Source organism: Protopterus annectens, chromosome 16.part0 (genome assembly GCF_019279795.1).
Source record: "Protopterus annectens isolate FY-2018-M chromosome 16.part0, PAN1.0, whole genome shotgun sequence".
Lineage (NCBI taxonomy): Eukaryota > Metazoa > Chordata > Ceratodontiformes > Protopteridae > Protopterus > Protopterus annectens.
The window spans coordinates 517697706-517717562 of record NC_056750.1 but is presented as its reverse complement, the minus strand read 5'-3'; the positions used below and the strand labels follow the sequence as shown (position 1 = coordinate 517717562).

General features: G+C 43.4%; 1 protein-coding gene across 1 annotated transcript in view; it reads right to left on the bottom strand.

Moving 5' to 3' along the window:
- Nucleotides 1–19857, bottom strand: part of SPTAN1 (spectrin alpha, non-erythrocytic 1) — a gene marked incomplete in the record, with an annotated part of 2849969 nt that overhangs the window by 1502698 nt on the left and 1327414 nt on the right. The window contains 1 exon segment of the mRNA XM_044058813.1: nt 7523–7561. Within this exon segment, the coding sequence (XP_043914748.1) occupies nt 7523–7561 (39 nt within the window).

Below are 19857 nucleotides of genomic sequence, written 5' to 3'. Positions count from 1 at the left end.
AACGCCATTTTCTTCAGTTTTTCTTGCCCCAGATGTCAGGTGCCCCCTAAGAGGGCAGCCAAAATTTATATATATATATATATATATATATATATATATATATATATATATATATATATATACTTGCACCAATATAAACTTTACCTTCATCTACAAGCAAATACACCACATAGGTTGTGTAAATCAGAGAAGAAAAGAAAAATTCCAGCAGAAAAAAGGGGGGTGGCGGGTAGGTAACCTGGACTGCAACAGTGAATGCACTCGAACATCTACATTTATGTTAAGTGTACACAACTGTACTATGTTCTTCGTGTTTCACTGTTGCAGTCATTACATTTGGGTAGAGTCCCAAAGCTATGGTTGGAAGGCTGGAGCTAAACAGCATTAGGAGTGGCTATGAGGCCCTGCAGAACTGCAGTGGCAAAGCCTGCCCTGGATTTAGAGTATAGTGGCAGATGATACTGCTTTGTAAAGGTGTGCACTGAACTCCAAGTAGCAACCTTGAAAATGTCTTTGGTTGGTACTCCCCTGAGAAAGGCTGCTGAAGTGGCTGCAGCTCTGGTGGAATGTGGCCTTATGCCCTTAGGCACTAGCTTGCCATGGTGTAAATAGCAGAAACGAATGCAGTGGCCTAACCTCTTTGAAATAGTCTGCTTTGGGATAGCCTTTCCTTGTGATCCTGCAGCATATGCCACTAGTAATTGCTCTGTCTTCCTGAAAACTTTGGTTCTGTTAAAGTAGAATCTAAGCTGTCTGTGTACTTCCAAAGAATGCAGAATTCTCTCCCCCCTGTTCTGTGGATTTGGATAAAAAGTTGGCAGATGAATAGTTTGGTTAAGAGCCACACTGGACACCACCATAGACATAAATGTTGAGTTTGTCCTCAGTGAGACCCTGTCTGGATAAAAAATGATAAAAGGTTCCACAGCCATGAGTGCCTGTAGCTCTGAAACTCGTCTTGTAGAAGTTATTGCTATGAGCAGAGCTGTTTTCCATGATAAAAAACTTTATATCAGCAGTAGAAGCTGGCTCAAAAGGAGGCAGGGTGAGTTTTTCCAAGACACAGTTGAGGTCTCATGCAGGTACCGGTGATCTCCTTGGAGGCCTTAAATTTTTGGCTCCTCTGAAATACTGCTTTAATAAAGGATGAGAAAAGATTGGTGGCTCTGTATTGTAATGAGCCGAAATGGCAGATGCATGAATTTTAATCGAAGAAAAAGATAGGTCTTTGTCCAGCATCTCAGTTAAGTATTGCAAAATCTGAGGAATATTTGGTACAGCTGTATCAGTTCCTTGTGCCTGGTTCCAAGCACAGAATCTCTTCCATTTTCTAGTACTAGGCCTTCTGGCTTCCAAAATGACATCCATCACAGCTTTCCTGAGAGGTGTGTTTTGTATGACTACATTATCCGCCATGCTGCCAGGTTTAAAGAGCTGAGTTGGCTGTGCAGGATCTGATTGTTTTGCTGGAACAGTAGATGAGGTATTTGAGGTAAGGTCCAAGCTGGGCATTGAGACAAGTTCCTTAGGATTGGATACCAGTACTGGCGTGGCCAGTCTGGGGCAATCAGTATCATCTCTGGCTTCTCCTGTCTGACCTTCAGGAGCACCTTGGGGAGGAGAGGCAGTGGAGGAAAGGCATATACTTTTTCAAGCTGAAAGATAGGGAGTCCACTTTCAATGCTGGTCTGTGATAAGTCCTTGTGCAGAATCTTTTTAGTTGGTAGTTGTGACTGGAGGCAAATAGATCTATGTCCAGGCATCCCCATTTCCTTGTTATCATGCTGAAGACTTGTGGATCCAGTTGCCACTCGTGGGGATCCATGAGGTTTCTGCTTAGTCTGCCAGAGTGTTTTCCTTTCCTGGCAGGAATTGTGCCTGCAGATGCACTTGGTAAGTCAATGATGTGTCCCACAATATGTGCCCCCTTGCTTGTTTATATACCACATGACCATGGTGTTGTCTGTCTTTATCAGTAGTTGACCCGGATGAAGTAGGTCCTTGAAGGCTGTCAAGGCATTCTGAACAGCTAGCATCTCTTTTTGATTGATATGTAGATGCATTTGGTTTGCGGACCATGTGCCCTGAATGCATCTTCCTGCCATGTGGGGCCCCCAGGCATAATCTGATGCATCTGTTGTTAATGTCTGCCTGGCTGGGGGTAATGTGAATGGCTGTCCCTTGTTCTGGTGACAAGCCTAAGCCCACCATCAAAACTCATGTTGCAGGCAAGGAATGAGAGTAATCATTGTTTCCAGGCTGTAGCAATGTTGAGTCCAAACACCCAAACACTTTTTAGGTACCATTGAAGTTTCCTCATATGCAGTCTTGCATATGGAATTAGTAGGATGAAGGATGCCATGAAGCCCAAAGCCTGCAGAACTTTTCTTTCAGATAACTGGGCCTTTGTTGCCAACATTTTGAAATAGGTAGTCAGTTGCCTTTGTTTGTCTGGCGCGAGATAAGCCATCTGGGCAGTTGTATTTAAGCTTGCACCCAGGAATATTATCTCTTGAGAGGGTACTAGTTTTGATTTCTTTTCATTGACTGTGTACCCTAGGCATGTTAGAAGTCTTTTCACAAACGCCAGATACTGTAGAAGAATGCCCTTGTTCTCTGCTTGAATTAGACAGTCATTCAAGTAAGGATATATTTGTATTTCTCTTTGTCTGCAGAATGCAGTTACTGGTGCCAGGCACTTCGTAAAGACCCTGGGTGCAGTACATAAGCCAAAGGGCAGTGCAGCGAATTGGTAATGCATTGAGCCAGCCTTGAATCTGAGGTATCTTCTGCATGATTGTCTGATTGGGACATGCAGGTATGCCTCTTTTAGGTCTAAAGTCACAAGCCAAGCACTCTAGCCCAGCATGGGCAGAGGCTGCTGCAAAGTCAACATTTTGAATTTTGGTATATCCAGGAATGTGTTTAGAATAGATAGGTCCAGTATTGGTCTCCAGGTCTTGTCCTTTCTGGGTACCAAGAACAGTCTTGAGTAAAATCCTTGTCCCTGCTCTTGCGCTGGTACTTGTTGAATTGCCCTCATGTCCATGAGGGATGAAACTTGTTTTTGCGCCTCTGCCCATTGATTTTTTTGGCAGATCTGGCCAGCCGTTAGACTTTGGCAGGGTATGGAAATGGAACTTGTAGCCTTGTGACACTATATTTAGAACCCGCTTGGTCCTAGGTTATAATGTGCCAATTCTGAGAAAAAAGTGCTAATTTTTCCCCTAAGGGTGCAGCCAGGAGATAAGTGCTTGGTGCAGGCAGGTGGAAGTCAGTGGGACTGTTTCCTGTATGGTTGTGATTTGTCTTCTCCAACTTTGGAGGTAGAAGCACCCCATTGCTTTGACCTGTATGAACCTTGGGCCTGGGACTTGCCTCTAGGGCGTCTGGATCTGCCCCTTTGAGGTCTGTCTGACACAGGAGGAAAGGACCAATTCTTTGTTGGCCAGTGTCTACTAAACCTAGGTGGCTGTACTGGTAAAAAATCTTTGACAGTTTGTATAGATTTAGCTTTGTCCTCCATTTTCTTTAACACCTCTTCTGCCTTAACACCAAACAAAGTATCATGCGGTAAAGGTGCATCTAATAATTTAACTTTGACATGATCAGGCAGATTTTGTTCCTTTAACCAAGCATGCGTCCTGATTACAGAACCCGTAACTGCGGCCCTGCAGGAGGCCTCCAAAGAATCAAAACCACATTGCAAAGTATGCTTTCCAACTTGTTCAGCTACATTCAATAAATCCTGCATTTCCTTGTTTTCTGCACATTCAGAGTTTAACAACATTTTCTGTTTAAGCAATGCCATGGCATGTTGCTGATATTTGAGCATATGAAACTGATAGTTTAAGGCCCTTATAGCCAAGGTAGCAGATGTGAAAACCTTTTTTCTTCATCTATCCAGTGCCCTAGAATCCCTGTCAGAGGGGGTAGGGTTTTTTGCAGCGGAAGCCTTAACTCCTTTGGGACCCTGTGAAATAGTTTCTGGGTCTGCAGCAGGGTTTTTAAAAAGGAATTGATGAGAGTCAGGAACCCTGTAATATCTGTCAGGCTTAACAGGAGCTGGAGGTAAGGAGTCAGGGGTCAGACTAGACTCCGAAAACACATCTACAATATCTAACACAGGTGGAATGGCTAGAGGCCTGTGCTGAGGTAGTAAAAGAAATCCCTGAGCCTCTTTTTAGATTTTGAAAAATCTTGGCTCTCCCAGTGGAAATGCTCCCTCATGGTATATGCAAGGTTTCCCAAAAGAATAGTCCACTGGAGGAGAAGCTGAAGGAATAAAATCTTCAGCATCAGAATCTTCATAGCGGGGAAGAGAATATTCCTGATCAAAAGAGGAATCATAAGAAATAGAAACCTGATCTGAAGATTCATAGTCAGTCTCTTGCCTAGGCCTCTTATCAGGAGGGGGATGGGAACCCCTGATCAAGGTAATAGAGTCTTTGGCCATTTTGAGCATCTGTTTTTTGGGCATAGAGGCCTGTCCACGTGGCTCTTGAGTTTGTTTCTTTGCTTTAGAAGGTGCTTTAGTCTTTGCCTTTGAAGCTGAAGTCGGTTTAAAGTAAAGATGTTTAGGTCTGAATACACCCTCAGAAGCCGGTGCCTGCTCAGCGGCTCCGGACCCATCTGAAGGAATAGTGTCTGAGGCTCCAATACCTTGAGTTTCCAGCGGCATAGCCAACTCCACGTGGGAGTCGGTAGCGGCCTGCGACTCTAAAGTAGCGGGCATCAGGGGCTGCAAAAGTGCCTCACTGAGAACTGGCGACTGGCTTAGGAGAAGCTTCGTCGTCAGTTTTGGACCTCGGTTGTTTATCTCTCTGCTTTTCTTTGCGTTTTATGTGAACTCCGGTAGTCGGATGGCTATCTGACGACATTTCTGGATAATTAAACCGGCGTCCAAAAAAGTTTAAGGCAAAATCATACCAACGCTTAATAGTGCGTTGGTTAAATCTAGCACAAAACTGACAACCAGAAACGTTGTGATCAGGGCCTAGGCAAGGAATACAGTAAGAATGAAAGTCCTTATGAGGTATTTGCTTTCCACAAGAAATGCAATTATTAACTTTTTCCTGACATCGGTCTGGAGCAAGAAAAAAAAGTTTCCCCAATGGGGTACTTAGCTTTATTGAAGACTTCAGGTCTGAAATTCGAACACGAAAATCTCAGGTGTCGGCCGACCGACACTTGCGAACTGCTTCTGCTTCGGGCACTGCGCGGCAAGAAAGACTGAAGAAAATTGTGTCGGCTGCTTCTTTTATACCCCTGACGTCAGGGAAGGGGCGACAGCAGCCGACGCAGGACCCAAGACTTTGGAATTCAGGCTGACTGAGGGCAACCTGCCAGCAGGATTACCCAAATGTAATGACTGCAACAGTGAAACACGAAGAACATGTAATAGGTAGGTATCCCTCCAGTGCTTCTTCTGAACTGGTCTGAATTAGACAATTATAATTTAAGTTTCCAATTATGTTAAATCCCTTAGTCTTGAGATGGAAAAGCAGTACAGCCAAGCAACTGGTAAGAAAAGAGTTCAGCAGGCAGCCCAAACATCTGACAGAAAATTGTCAATGCTTAGCCCCCAGAGTAAACTCAAGGGAAATGCCTACAGTCTTTATAGACAGTGATATCAGGATAGACAGACTTCTCTCTAGGGTTACTATGACTGCTTCATTGACCAGCAAGGGAATCAGTATCTGAAGGGAAACCATTCAGATTTTTTGTGGATCATAAAGAAAAATGTAAAACTGAAACGCGTCAAAGATAGGCCTCAACAATGTCCACAACCCATCCTTCTTGGTACAATAATGTCAAGGAGAAATCCTTGCCTTGATCTCAAGTAGGGACCCTGTCTAAACTAAACTAGTCACATGCTGTTTCAAAATAGGGACAGACAACTCGCTTTGGCTGCAAATGCATGCCAAGAAAAGGAGGAACTCTTAATTCTATACAGTTACCTGCAAAAACACTCCCATATCACAAAGCGGAGGATCAGGTTATACCAAATTCTGTTTGAAGAAACATCTTCTGGCCAACAGGTGAGAAAGACAGGAGGAAGGGGGAGGGGACCTAGTAGTCTACACTAAAAGATTCTACATTAAAATATTCCTCCACTGTCAGGAGTGAAATCACTCCCCTAGTCTCCCTACCTTGTTGCCTGCTTCACCACTTTCTGCCCCTTCAAGCTTGATGCTTCTTTTCAAAACTCCTCATGTTGTACTGCTCTTAAACTGGTTAGGGTTTTAAAAAAACGGACACTACTAAGTGGAGTGACTTCTGCTGTGCTTTGGAATACAAAGAAAAATGCACACTCTCACCAAATTTTTGTAGCTTCCTAAAGGAGCTGAGTAGGTGGGAACCTAACAGCTCCAAGTCACAAATGCCTGATAACATATCCAGAACTCATCAGTTCTTGCTAATGAGTCTACAAGATGGGACCAAGTGATATAGCGAGCATCCGACACTCAAGTCCTTGGACAAGTGTTATTTCATGACTGAAACAATATCCCTAACCAACATGCCCTCTGGCATGGAAACCAGAGGCCAAAGTGTCCTCACTTATCTGTATCAAATCTCTGAGATAAAATCTGACTTGCAATCCAATCCAATTCCTCTTCTTCAGAATCATCGGAATCAGTCTCTCCCTGAGGAAATTTCTCTGGGGGGGGGGCTCCTAAAACTGGACAAAGCCCAATCCTGGGCATGAGTCTAGCTAGGGCTATAGCAGAGAGACCTAATCAAAAGGCAGCTGTCTGGTTAAAAGGGGCAGCTTAAGTGCATATGCCGGAGTTTTTAACTACGTAAGTGTCTGCCAGATAATCCTTTGGAAGGAGGGGGGGGGGGTCTGGATTCTGACTTTAAAACACATATGTTTTCCATAACCACAGAGATACCATCTTCCCCTTGCTTGACAATCATATGCTGCTCTTTGGGAGATATCTGAAGAGTGCTAGGTCTGGTCTCCAAACCACTGGGCTACAAGCAAAATGGACTCCTAATGGGTGACATAAGAGCTCAACTGTAGCAGTCATCAGTGGTAACAGCTAATCAATTGCCGACAAGAACCTGGCAACCTTGGACCAGAGGGTCTCTACTGGTCTTTAAATTTCCAGGGTCACCCTTTCCCTCTCTCCCTGCAGACAAACTTTACTCTTTAGCTGGTCCTACAAAGTGCCCCGACTGCCTTGAGTTGACAAACATGGTAGAAGACTTCAGTAATAATTGGTGGTTAAGTAAGTGCGTGTGGCACTTTCACGCAACACAAAATATTGATTCACTGTCCCTTTTTGAGAATTCTGGCATCCAGTTCCCTGGTCACAGTATTCAAGGAGGGAATAAATGCTTCCAGGAATATAACTCTGTAAATGACTGCTCCCTAATGATGTCACAAAATAACCAATTTATCATACAACCAGCTTTTAAAAGAAAGCATACAAAATAACAAGTAGACAATGTTTTTAACTGAAATGAACAAAAATTACACAATTAGTCAAGTATCAAACTTAACAAAAATATTTACCTTTTGCACTACAGGAGCTGAACCCAAGGCTACCATTTCCTAAAAGGTAGATAAAAAAATAAAGTCCATAAATAAAAAATAAAAGTCCAGGACAAATGTTATCTTTCTCCACTGCTATTTCATATACTGACTCATAAAAGTGGCAGTCACATTGATTTCTGATGTAATTTTATCCAAGCATTAACCAATCAAATAGGTAGACCAGATATTCCCTGGTATTCCAATACTCAAAAATCGAAGTTGTTAAATTGCAGATGATGTATCTTATGCAGTTTCAAAGAAAAAACTAACAGTGGATAGATCCAAGTTCTGCTCATGACGCATGAATACCATTTACAACAAGCTTTTCTTAATACTGTAATAAATTCTACAACAAAATCCCTGTCTGCCATTAATTCATCCAACTCTGTTGCTTTTTCCATATAAAATGTCAAAATAGTACAATTTTCAACATGAACAGTCCCTGTGATGGCAACGACACTGTAGTGTTTTAACTTAGCTTGAGACTGCAAGTAGGTGCAAAACGGTAATGTTAAACTCAAGTACCCCATAAACTTATACAGCATAATATGGAAAGCAAACTGCTTTACAAAGCTTTCCCTAATGTGTGACAAACTATTACCTTTAAAAGAGCTACTGAGAAAGACATAGGAGATTACAAGCAACTGCAAGTTCAGCATACAACTATGAATGTGATAGTGTTCAATCTCGCCGTTTGTTCTTACACATGGGTTCGGAGCCGATCCTCGGCTCCGTGCCGGCCTCTTGCAAGCTCTGCATCGAGAAGAAGCTCGAGACAATCTAATACCCACAATCCCCCTCTGCCTTTACCTCAGATCTAGTTTGCCGCTGCTGCGTTCGCATCGCTGGGAGCTAGCTCGAGCGTCTAAAGCTAAGATATAACTTTATTGTTATATTTTATTGGATTTTCTTATTCTATTTGATATTTCAGTGATATACTGTGTGATTGTGTTGTTGACTGGTTAAATTCTCGGTACCGTTAAGCTGTTTTATCGGTTAGAATTTTTCGGGGCCTACAACCCTTCTTAAATTTAATAGGATTTGACTTTTATACCGGATTTGACAATTTTTTCTCGGATTTGACTGCATTACTGGACTTGTCTTTTACTTCTATAATGTCTGATAAGGTAAAATCAGGATTTAAGCGTTGTCAGTGTGGCCAGAAAATGTCAGTGACTGACAACCATAGTTCCTGCGTCTACTGCCTTGGCCCTCTCCACTTGCAAGAGGACTGTTCCATCTGTCACTCTTTTAGTGGGAGGGTCATGACAGATAGGCGCAGGAAACTAATGGACAGAGGTTTATTAAAACCTTCTTTTCAGGAGGCTCTGGATGCTTCTGACCAGGCATCAAAATCCTCTAAGGAATCGAAGACGTCGGAGCCCAAGTCATCGGCTCCGAGCTCTTCAGCAAAGGTTAGATCACCGGTTCCACAGACTTCGGGGCCGAGTGTTCAACTGGTATCGGTTCCTGAGCCTCGAGTCTTGGAACCGGTGATGGAGCTCCCTCCTTCGACCTTATTGAGGTCGGCTCCGTCTTCAGTTCCTGCGACCCGTTCTTCTTCCAAACTCTCTGATATCGATGTGGATCGTGTGGTGCAGAAGTTATTGGAGCATTCGGCCCTGTCCAAACTTATTTCGGTTTCCACCCAGTTGGTGTCGAAACTTGAAGGCCTCCCGGTGTCTCCATCCATTCCTCCTCAGAGACCTGTTCAGTCTTTGGAGCCGGAAGAGGCTGATCTACTGATTGTGGAGCCCTCGGGTCCAGAACCATCTTTTTCTCGGTCTGTTCCTCTCACCTCGACTCCGTCGGACCTGATACCGGAGTCTCGGAGCCGACGGTCTGTCCTTGGTTCCGGGGCCGAGTCGAACCGACGCTTGGTTCCGACTCTCCCCTCGGGCCTCGGGCGCGGATCGATTCGCCCGTCCTCGGGTCGATGCCTTCGTGCCTGTGTCGGGATTCTTCCCATTTCCTCGAACCGGAGATTCTTCGATGCGGGACCCGGGGCTCGACCTAATGAGGAAGGTGTTGTCTACCCAGACAACCACATCAGTCGAAGCAACCTCTCCTCCCCATAAAGGGCCGTTATCCTCCTCTGCACCCACGGCCACATCCAAGCGTCGGGCACCAGTGTCTCAGCCACCCCTGGAGGGTGCCCCTCTTCCTCGGAGGCTTCTTCGGATGCTCCCCACGAAGAAGTCCCTAGGAAAAGATTGTGTAAGAGGAGACACTTGGATTCTCCACAAGAATCCTTGACATCTGATACTGACTTAGATGAGTCAGAAGGGTCCCCTAAGTCACCTTCAGAAGATGTCTCTTTTTCGGACATATTGGAGATCCTGAAACAGAGAGGTGACTGGCAGTCCCTTCCCCCTTCTGAAGATGAGTCAGTTTTGCTGAAGGCATTTGGTGCTCGCCCTTCCTCCTCCTGGGTCACTCCGCCCTTCGATGAATTAATGGAACTAATTGCTCGAAGGGCGTGGGAGGCTCCTGACACAGTGGAACCAGTCCCAAGGAAACCAAATAAGTACATCACGGCACCTCAGGACAAGTCCTACCTGACAAAAGGAGTTCCAGTGGACGCTATGGTGGTGGCAGCAGCCATGAAAAAGGAGATGTCAGAGTCTTCCTCATCTGTCCATCCCCCTAATAAAGATTCTAGGATGATGGATAGGTACGGGAAGCGCATTTTTAGTTCAGCGGCTTTTTCCATGCGATCCCTGAACTATTTGACCCATTTTACACGTCTACAGAGGGATCTAGTCAAAGAGTTGGGAGATACCCTCCAGGGTACTACAGATGCTGCTGTCTCGGAGAAAGTGACAGCACAACTTAATACCCTTACATCCATTGTGAACTCGTCCATGAGGCTGATTTCCTACGCAGCCGAAGGTTCGAGTAGGGCAGCAGCTTCAGCGATTGCTCTTCGCAGACAATCCTGGATGCGCTTATGTTCCTTTGCGGAAGCCTTCAAGTCTTCCTTTACTAACGCCCCATTTGACGGTGCCACTCTCTTTGGCCCCAAAGTAAAGGAGACCCTTACCTGGTGTGAACAGGAGGGAAAGACTCTGTCTGCTGTCGGAGTCCGTTTTTCCACCCCAACCAGACCGTACCCCAAAGGGCAACGTAGTGGAAAATGTGGTTTCAAAACCCCAAGGAGCTTTCTCAGGCACACAGGGAGATGCCCTCTAGAGGCAGAGGAGGGGCAGAGGTGGAAGACGCCGCCCAGGCGGCAGAGGGGGTCCGCAACATCAAGGTGACAGGGATACACTCCCTGGTAAACCTTTCCAGCACTCCTGAGAGGAGGCCCGTCTGTCCTGCTCTGGAGGCAGTCGGGGGTCGCTTAGCTTTATACCCTCAGGCCTGGCAAAATGTAACTACAGACAAGTGGGTAAAAAGCGTGGTTACCAGAGGTTACAACATACCCTTTCTATCCCATCTCATTCCAAAGAAAAGACTCCCAGATGTACCGCCCCATCTGCGAGAGCCAGCAGCTATAGAGATTTCAAAGCTGCTAGAAAAAAGAGTCATCCAACCAGTCCCAGCGGACCAGCAAGGATTCGGGACTTACTCAAGGTTCTTTTTAGTTCCAAAGAAAACAGGGGACTGGAGGCCCATCCTGGACCTAAACTACCTCAATACCTTCGTCAGGAAAGAAAAGTTCCGAATGGTCACGCTTCAATCCATCCTTCCATTCTTACAGAAGGGCGACTGGATGTGCTCAATAGATCTAGAGGATGCATACTACCACATCAAAATGGCCAGGGCATCCAGAGATCATTTGCGCTTCCGGCTGGGGCCAGTCACTTTCAATTTCGAGCCCTGCCCTTTGGTCTGACCTCAGCCCCAGGGTCTTCACCAAATGCATGGCAGTGGTAGCGTCTCACTTGAGACGCCAAGGATTCCAGGTGTTTCCGTATCTGGACGACTGGCTCCTTTCTGCCACCACCCAGCGTCAACTATTACAGGCCAGAGACTTTACTCTTCAACTGTGTGTTCACCTAGGAATTTCCGTGAACTTGAAAATCCTTGCTTCAGCCATCACAAAATATTTTGTTCATAGGAGCAGAATTAAACACACGTCAGTTAATTCTAAGACTTCCCGGAAAGGATACTATCACTTCAGACTCACATACGTCTTCTACTTTTGTCAAGGAAATCTCCAGCAAAACTGGTACTGAAGGTTTTGGGACTCATGTCAGCCTCCCTTATTGCAATACCCTTGGGAAGGCTGCACATGAGAGTCCTTCAATGGCTACTGTTTGCACAATGGTCGTTTTAACAACTACCTCTAACACACGAGATTCTTATAACGAAAACATGCAAGACACATCTAAACTGGTGGCTTCAAACGTGCAACCTTTCCAAGGGGAGACCATTTGTGCTACCCACGCCTACAGTTACGGTGACCACGGACGCTTCCCTGATAGGGTGGGGGGTCATCTTTCAGGGACAGACAGTCCAAGGCGAATGGACCAATTTGGAGTACAATCTGCACATCAATGTTCTAGAGTTGAGGGCAGTGTTTCTAGCGTTGCAACACTTTGCTCCCCTTCTTCCTCTGGGAACTATTGCAGTTCAGACGGACAACATGTCTGTAGTCTGGTACATAAACAAGCAAGGGGGAACCAAATCCTATCAGCTATGCAGAGAGGCCATGAGAATCTGGCAGTGGGCGGAGTCCACGGATCGCTTTCTAATAGCAACGCACATCCCGGGGTCATCCAACGTCATAGCCGACAGGCTGAGCAGAGCAATTCTGTTACCGCACGAGTGGTCCCTAAAACAGTCAGTAGCGAAAAGGATTTTTCGCACGTGGGGCCAGCCTTCCTGCGATCTGTTTGCGTCTCCAATGAACGCCAAATGCAGGAGCTACTTTGCCCTATTACCCCCTCCAGGGGAAGTCCCAGGGACGCACTGGTTCACGATTGGCCCCCGGGACTCCTGTACGCATTTCCTCCATTTCCTCTGATACCAAAGTTTCTCCAGAAAGCCAGAAACCTACACAGGACAATAATCCTCATTGCCCCATTCTGGCCTCGTCAAATTTGGTTTCCCTTCCTGAAGACACACTGCATTCGGGGACCCTGGATTCTGGACCCAGAGCCAGATCTATTGACTCACTCGTCAGGGGCTCCCCATCCCGCCTCCTGTCCCTCCATCTAGCAGCTTGGCTGCTCCAATTCCCAACTTAGCCAGGTCTGATCTTTTGTCGCCAGCAGTTCAGGATATATTGGTGGCTTCTCATAAAGCTTCCACTACTAAAACATATTCTAGTAAATGGAAGCGATTTGTATTCTGGGTAATACACACCAAGTGGATCCTTTTATAGCTCCTTTGAATAAAATATTAGAGTTTTTAACGGACTTATTCCATCAGGGTGCTTCTCCTGCTACACTAAGAGTTCAATTGGCTGCCATTTCAAATTTCCATGTGGAAGAATGTGGAGCTCCTGTTATGGCTCACAGACTTTGTAAAGCCTTTTAAAAGGGTTTTCATATTAGACCACCAGTCAGATCTCCTCGTCACCTTGGAGTCTAAACTTGTTGTTATCTAAATTAATGTTGCCCCCCTTTGAACCTGCCTCTTCTTGCCCATTAAAATTTTTGTCCTGGAAGACTCTCTTTTGGTAGCCATTACTTCCGCTAGGCGAGTATCTGAACTTCAGGCTCTCTCCATCAAGCACCCTTATTTGATCTTTCACTCTGACAGAGTTTCTCTTGAACCAATTCATCCTTCCTCCCTAAAGTGTGTTCTATTAACAATATTAATCAGTCCATTGAATTACCCACTTTCTTCAAAAATCACTCCAACAAAATGGAGTATATGTTGCACAAATTAGATGTTCACAGACAACTAAGATTTTACTTGGATAGAACAAAAGATCACAGAAAAACTGATCAACTCTTTGTGGCTTTTGCTGATAGCAGGAAAGGACTAGCAGTTACCAAAAGAACTCTTTCTAAGTGGTTAACGGATTGTATAATCTATGTCTATGATTCTTCAAATCAAACTCTTTTGCACAAACCCAAAGGACATTCCACAAGGTCAGTGTCTACATCTTTGGCTCATGCAGCCCGCCTACCACTGGGCGCTATTTGTGCGGCTGCTACTTGGTCTAAGCCACATACATTCATTTCTCATTATAAGGTAGACAAGGCTTCTAGGGACAGGGCAACCTTTGGTTCCACTGTGCTCAAGAACGTCCTTCCGTGAGTTCCTCAGGAACAAGGAGCTAGGGACGCTACCCATGTGTAAGAACAAACGGCGAGATTGAACACTATCACATATAGAAGTTATGTCCTTACCATAACGTTCCATGTGGAGTGTTCATCTCACCTTTGTTCTTACATTCCCACCCTCCCGCCCTAAGAAGAACGTTCTTTTGATGCCTGGCCAGGAACATCCTGCTGCTGCTGCTGCAAATATTGTGTACATAGTTGGCATATATATATATATATATATATATATATATATATGTCTATTTGTCTTTCCATATATAGTTATGCATAGATTCTTATTTCTGGGCATATGTGATGTAAGCATGAATGTGCTCTCTCTGGAGATTGGTTTGCTTGCAAACTATATCTGAGGTAAAGGCAGAGGGGGATTGTGGGTATTAGATTGTCTCGAGCTTCTTCTCGATGCAGAGCTTGCAAGAGGCCGGCACGGAGCCGAGGATCGGCTCCGAACCCATGTGTAAGAACAAAGGTGAGATGAACACTCCACATGGAACGTTATGGTAAGGACATAACTTCTATTTACAGTAAATCAAGGAATGTGGAACCTTGATAACCTAGTGAAATGTTTTTAAATGGTTTCACAGATCTGTCATTTAAGACTGGTTTAGAAATGCAGAAGCTGGGAAGGTCTTGCACTGCTTCAAGCTGTTGATTGCTCCCTTAACCTAACCCACCCCTATACAGTAAGTTGGAAAAAAGTGCACCTTTTGTGTTTTCAGGTATATTTTCTGACAACTGCTTGCTGAGACTTTCACAGTAGATGAATGTTAATAAGGGTATGGAAAGAAGACAAGGAAGGTGCTTGGAAAACGGAGCAACAAACGTTGTGCCATGACTTATGAATCATTACACAAAGTAGTAGCAATCACCTTAAGTTTTACTTAAGTTTGTAAAACATGAATATGATTCCACTATGCAATTTAGAGTAATTGATGTGCAAAACAAATGCATGGAATTAAACAGTAAACTATAGTATACACAAAATGGCAGTGTTAGAAGATAAAGCAAGGTGGAGAAACCTGATCCTGACTGTGACTTGAGAAGGTACAGGATTTAATTGTCTGAAGTCAGTGAAAACCATGACAGTAGCATAAGGAAAGATTCACTGGTATGGTACACTCCTTTGAAGTTTCTTGGTGGAAGAAAGACACCTTAGCTAATCAACGACAAACCTGCATTAGTAAACAGACTGGCCAAGGTCATCTCACCACCCTTCTAATTCAGTAAGGGCATTCAATACAAGACAAGGACGTCCTGACAGTTATAATAAAGACAAGTCAATATCACAACTAAGAAAACAGTAATAATGAAGTTATAAAAATATATATATTTTTGAAGTGAACCATTTCTGAGTACAGTACATTACAAAAGCAAACTCAAAGCAGATGAGTTGTGCAAACAGAGAAAATGAACTATGGAAAGCCTGGCCTGGCTCCTTCTACTGGCATTTGATCATCATCACCTGGAAGCTGGGAAGAGGACCTCTTGAGGTTATAACCCCACCAAAACATTTAAAGACACTTGGTTCAAGAGACAAACTTCTCCAAAACAATATATGGTGTATATGTCTCTCTTTAAAATTATCCTTCCCTCTGGATGGTCTTTTTGAATTCTAAAATTTTGCTATTTCTTAGAAGTAATGTTTTTTTTATGTAATGTACTTAGTATTTAGTGGAGCTTTTCTCCTCGGGCCTCTGCTGAAAATGGACATGTATCCAGCCAGACTAGCCCGGTCAACAAATGTAAAATAAATAAAATAATAAATAAATAAATATACTGCTACTAAAATTGTAGAGTAAATAAAAAATAAGATAAAAAATCACTATAAATCAACTCAGCACAAATCTACAGACAAGTGTCAGACTAATTACTCAGATATTATACGAAAAGTTATTTGAAAAGCTCATCACAACAAGCTATGTCTGACTGAAGGATCATTGCTGCAGTCATGAGGTTTGATTATCTCAGTCTCCATCTGCCTCCATACCTCTCAACCTGAAAATAGCAAAAATCTGTACAAAGGCCCATGAAAAATAAGTACAAAGTCGTAAGCTGATTAACATAAAATTTGCATACACAATTATGTAAACACTGCCCACTCCAATGGAATTGTGGGACATAAACTTTCAAATGCAAACTGAACAGACAACCAAAATATGGCCCCAGACCCTGTAGTAAATGGTAACCATTTTTTTAAATGTGTAGTAATGACGTTCACTGGAAAGGGAGAAGATGATGAACCTTAGGATTTTGCTTTTGGTGACTTGCAGTATGTGGGTTTTGTGATAAACGTAGGGCATTTAATGGTATGCAATATTCTAATCTTAACAAAAGAAAATTATAGTTTGCTAGGACCTCTGAAAGTCTTTCTCAATTGCCTACTCATCAGTGGCATAGCTAGAGTTTGTGCCACTTGGGGTTGTCTTTCAGTTTGCCTCCCTTCTCCCCCTCATAAAATCATGGCTAAATGGGGCCTCTGTACACAGCTCTACCCCCTGCAGCCATTCCAAGGTGCCATTACTTGGCTATTTCACCCCATTTACCACAAACACTGTAATGTGCATACTGCTTTACTTCTACAATGACTATTTGGCTTTCATTTAAAACTTTTATTTTAAAGCCAAAGAATATAATACAGACCAACCACCGTGGCTAAAACCCTTTAGTCGTTTATTTTATTTATTGCAAAATGTTATTTACATTTTATAGCACAAACACCAATAGACATCTGCTAAACAAAGCAATACAGTCTAACAATGAAAATAGACTTAGCATTAAAACTTCTCTCCCCTTGAAACTCACATTCAAAGAAAATGCAAAAGTCATTAAATAATTCCATATTAAGGAGGAGATCTGTAACTAATGAAGAGGTTGCTGCTAGCAAACAACTTTACATTTCATTGTTTCATCTACAAATAAAGTGCCTGTTGCCCTTGAAGACTAAATTGCCTATGTTAGATTAAGAAATAATAAGCTAATAATATTACAACAGGGAATGGAAAGCAAACTGATCACAGGTTTATATTTACTAGGTATCTCCGCCAAAGAGGACATTCTCAGGACTGCAGCATCCACCCCCCCCTTTAAAACTACAACATAGTACAAGTACAGTATCAGCAATCCATCTACATACTGTGGGAGTAGAACCCACAGCCTTCTGCATCAAAAGCAAATATACTACCTGTTGTGCTACTAACACAAACAGGCTTAGCATAAGCAGCACTGAACCCCCCCCCCCCCAAAGAACTATGCAGCACTAGAAATCTGGAAAAAGCCAATATTTATTGAGGGGAGAGACAAAGGCCCAAAAACAAGGACACATTTTAAACATTGATTGTATAATCTTAGAAAGTTGCTAGAATAGAGTGTTTTGTGTTACCATGCATTTCCTGAAAGATAGGAAGACTAAATGGTTATTACACCCATAGAACTAGCAAATTAATACACATACACCAGCAACCAAAGGAACTAGCACATTAATACACACAGACACACACATACACCAGCAAGCAAAGGAACTAGCACATAGCAGCAAAGTAACTAGCACATTAATAACAGCAAAGGAACTAGCACATTAATAACAGCAAAGGAACTCGCACATTAATAACAGCAAAGGAACTAGCACATTAATAACAGCAAAGGAACTAGCAGTCATATTCAGTAAAGGAACTAGCATGTTAACAGCAAAGGAACTAGCACATTAATAACAGCAAAGGAACTAGCACATTAATAACAGCAAAGGAACTAGCAGTCATATTCAGTAAAGGAACTAGCATGTTAACAGCAAAGGAACTAGCACAAAACTAGCAGCCATATTCAAAATAATAAAAGCAGCCCTTACTGTTGGCAGTTCACATAAGCAGTCATCATATTCAAAATAATAAGAGTAGCCCTTAAAAGGAACTAGCACACAGAGAGCAGTTCAAATTCAATGAAATTAAAACCGGAAAATCATTATCGGAGAAGGCTGCGGTAAAGTTAAGTAAATGTCTCAGCAGAGAAAAAGTGCAACAATGCAAAGGAACTAAGAAGAAACAACTGCTGCCGTAAAGTTAAATTAGGTAAATGACTGGGCAGAAAGTTACTGCTGGCAGTTCGGCTCGGCAGGCAGCAGTGCAGTACACTTGAAAAAAGTTACTGTTGGCAGTTCACATTCAATGAAATTAAAACCAGATGACCAGTCATAACAGCAAAGGAACTAGCACACACAGAGCAGTTCTTAACATTGCAAAGGCACACTAAAGAACTAGCAGTCATAATCAAAACAATAAAAGCAGCCCTTACTGTGTTTCAGGGTCTTGCTCCATTAATGGCTGTTAAACTAAATGGACTTACACACACACACACACACAGCATTAATGGCTGTTAAACTAAACAGACGCACACAAGTAGCATCAACGGCTGTTAAACTAAATGGACTTACAAAAAGATAAAAATACAGAACCCCTTTGCAGCAGCATTAATGGACTTAATGTTCTTGCAGGTCACGGACTTGTTAAACTTTGCAGCAGTAAAATACAGATCATCACATACTTTCTACAGAAGCCATTAGTGGCACTTAACTTTGCAGACTTACAACAACTTGCAGCAGTATGGCCTGTTAAAATACTACAGTTCTTGAAAGCTGGCAGCAGTTAAAATACAGAAGCCACTACGTATCCCTGGACTTACTGCTTACACACATTTTGCCAGCAGAAGACAGTACACACTTTGCCAAATAAAATACAGTTCTTCTTGAACTTGCAACATATACAGTTCTCGGACTTGCACGCACTTTGCTATTACTTCATTTCACTTCATTCAACGCACACACTCCCCTTGTGTAAAGTGTGGACCTGGTTAAACTCAAATGCTGCGGTAATTGAAATGCTTTTTACTTTTTGTCCCCCTTACCTGGAGCAGCTGGGGAAATGTATGCATGGATAGCTGAAATGCATGCTGGAGCAGCTAGGGAAACAAAGTACAGTGAATCTCTGGCGCCCTAATTCTGACAGGCTGTTCACGGAGCTGACATCATCACGCACGCCTCTGCATGTGATGACGTCAGCACAAAAGCCGGGGGACGGGGACGGGAAATTAAGGGGTGCCACTCGGGAATCATTGCACCCCATTATTTGGACCTCAAAACTAGTGAAAAACGAGAAATGCTGTACGGTTGAGCGGTATGTCTGCCTCCTATCCAACTCTGAGCAAATCACTCAACCACAGAGTGCTCATGGGTTACCCCTAAAAATCAGGCTTATGCTTTGTGAGTTTGCCCGGTTAAAAAACACAGATGTGAGTTAGCTACAAGTGAACATTTGCCCATTCAGCTGGAAACTAGCCACACATGAAAAGCTGCTCATTAAGATGGATGCCACAGCTCTGGACGGCAACCTTTCTTCCCTACTCTGAAAACGTCCAGACATAAATTAGAAAAGGAAGAACTACCCTCACCAACTTTAGTTATTTTATAAGTAGGGAAAGAGATACAAGCAGGCAATGCATTTCTGGGGCAAGCCTGCTTCAATGAAATTTCCCTCACTCAGACAACAAGCATGGAAAGAACAGCAGAGGTAGAAAGGGAAACAGAGAGGGGCAGCTCCCATCTCTAGGGTCTCGTGGATATAGAAAGGTGGGCAGGAGGGAACTTGTACTGTGGAAAAATAATGTTGCACTCCATTTATTGTTACAGTAAGTTCCACACAACTGGCTTATGTTAATCATATGGATCACTGTTGCCATATATGTCATAACTGGAAAAGTAGTGAAGCAGTACAGAAGTGATCACAGGCTAACAGAACTAGATTGTAATGGCAAATATAGCCAAATTACTACAGTAAGAATTAAAATTCTAATGCCTGGAAGATGAGTAAATGGAATGTATGTCCAGCTGGCCATTTCACAGACAGTTGGGGATGACAGACTCATAAAGAAAAAACTTTTTTGTAGCTTTTTTGGCTCCCTGTAGCTGACCATCACCTGCTTCCAGGACCTTTCCTTATCCAGCAGGTCTAGAAAACCAGACTAGCCTCCCCCAGAGTAGCAATGACTCACATTCATGGCTGGAACAGATACAGACCCTCCTAGGGA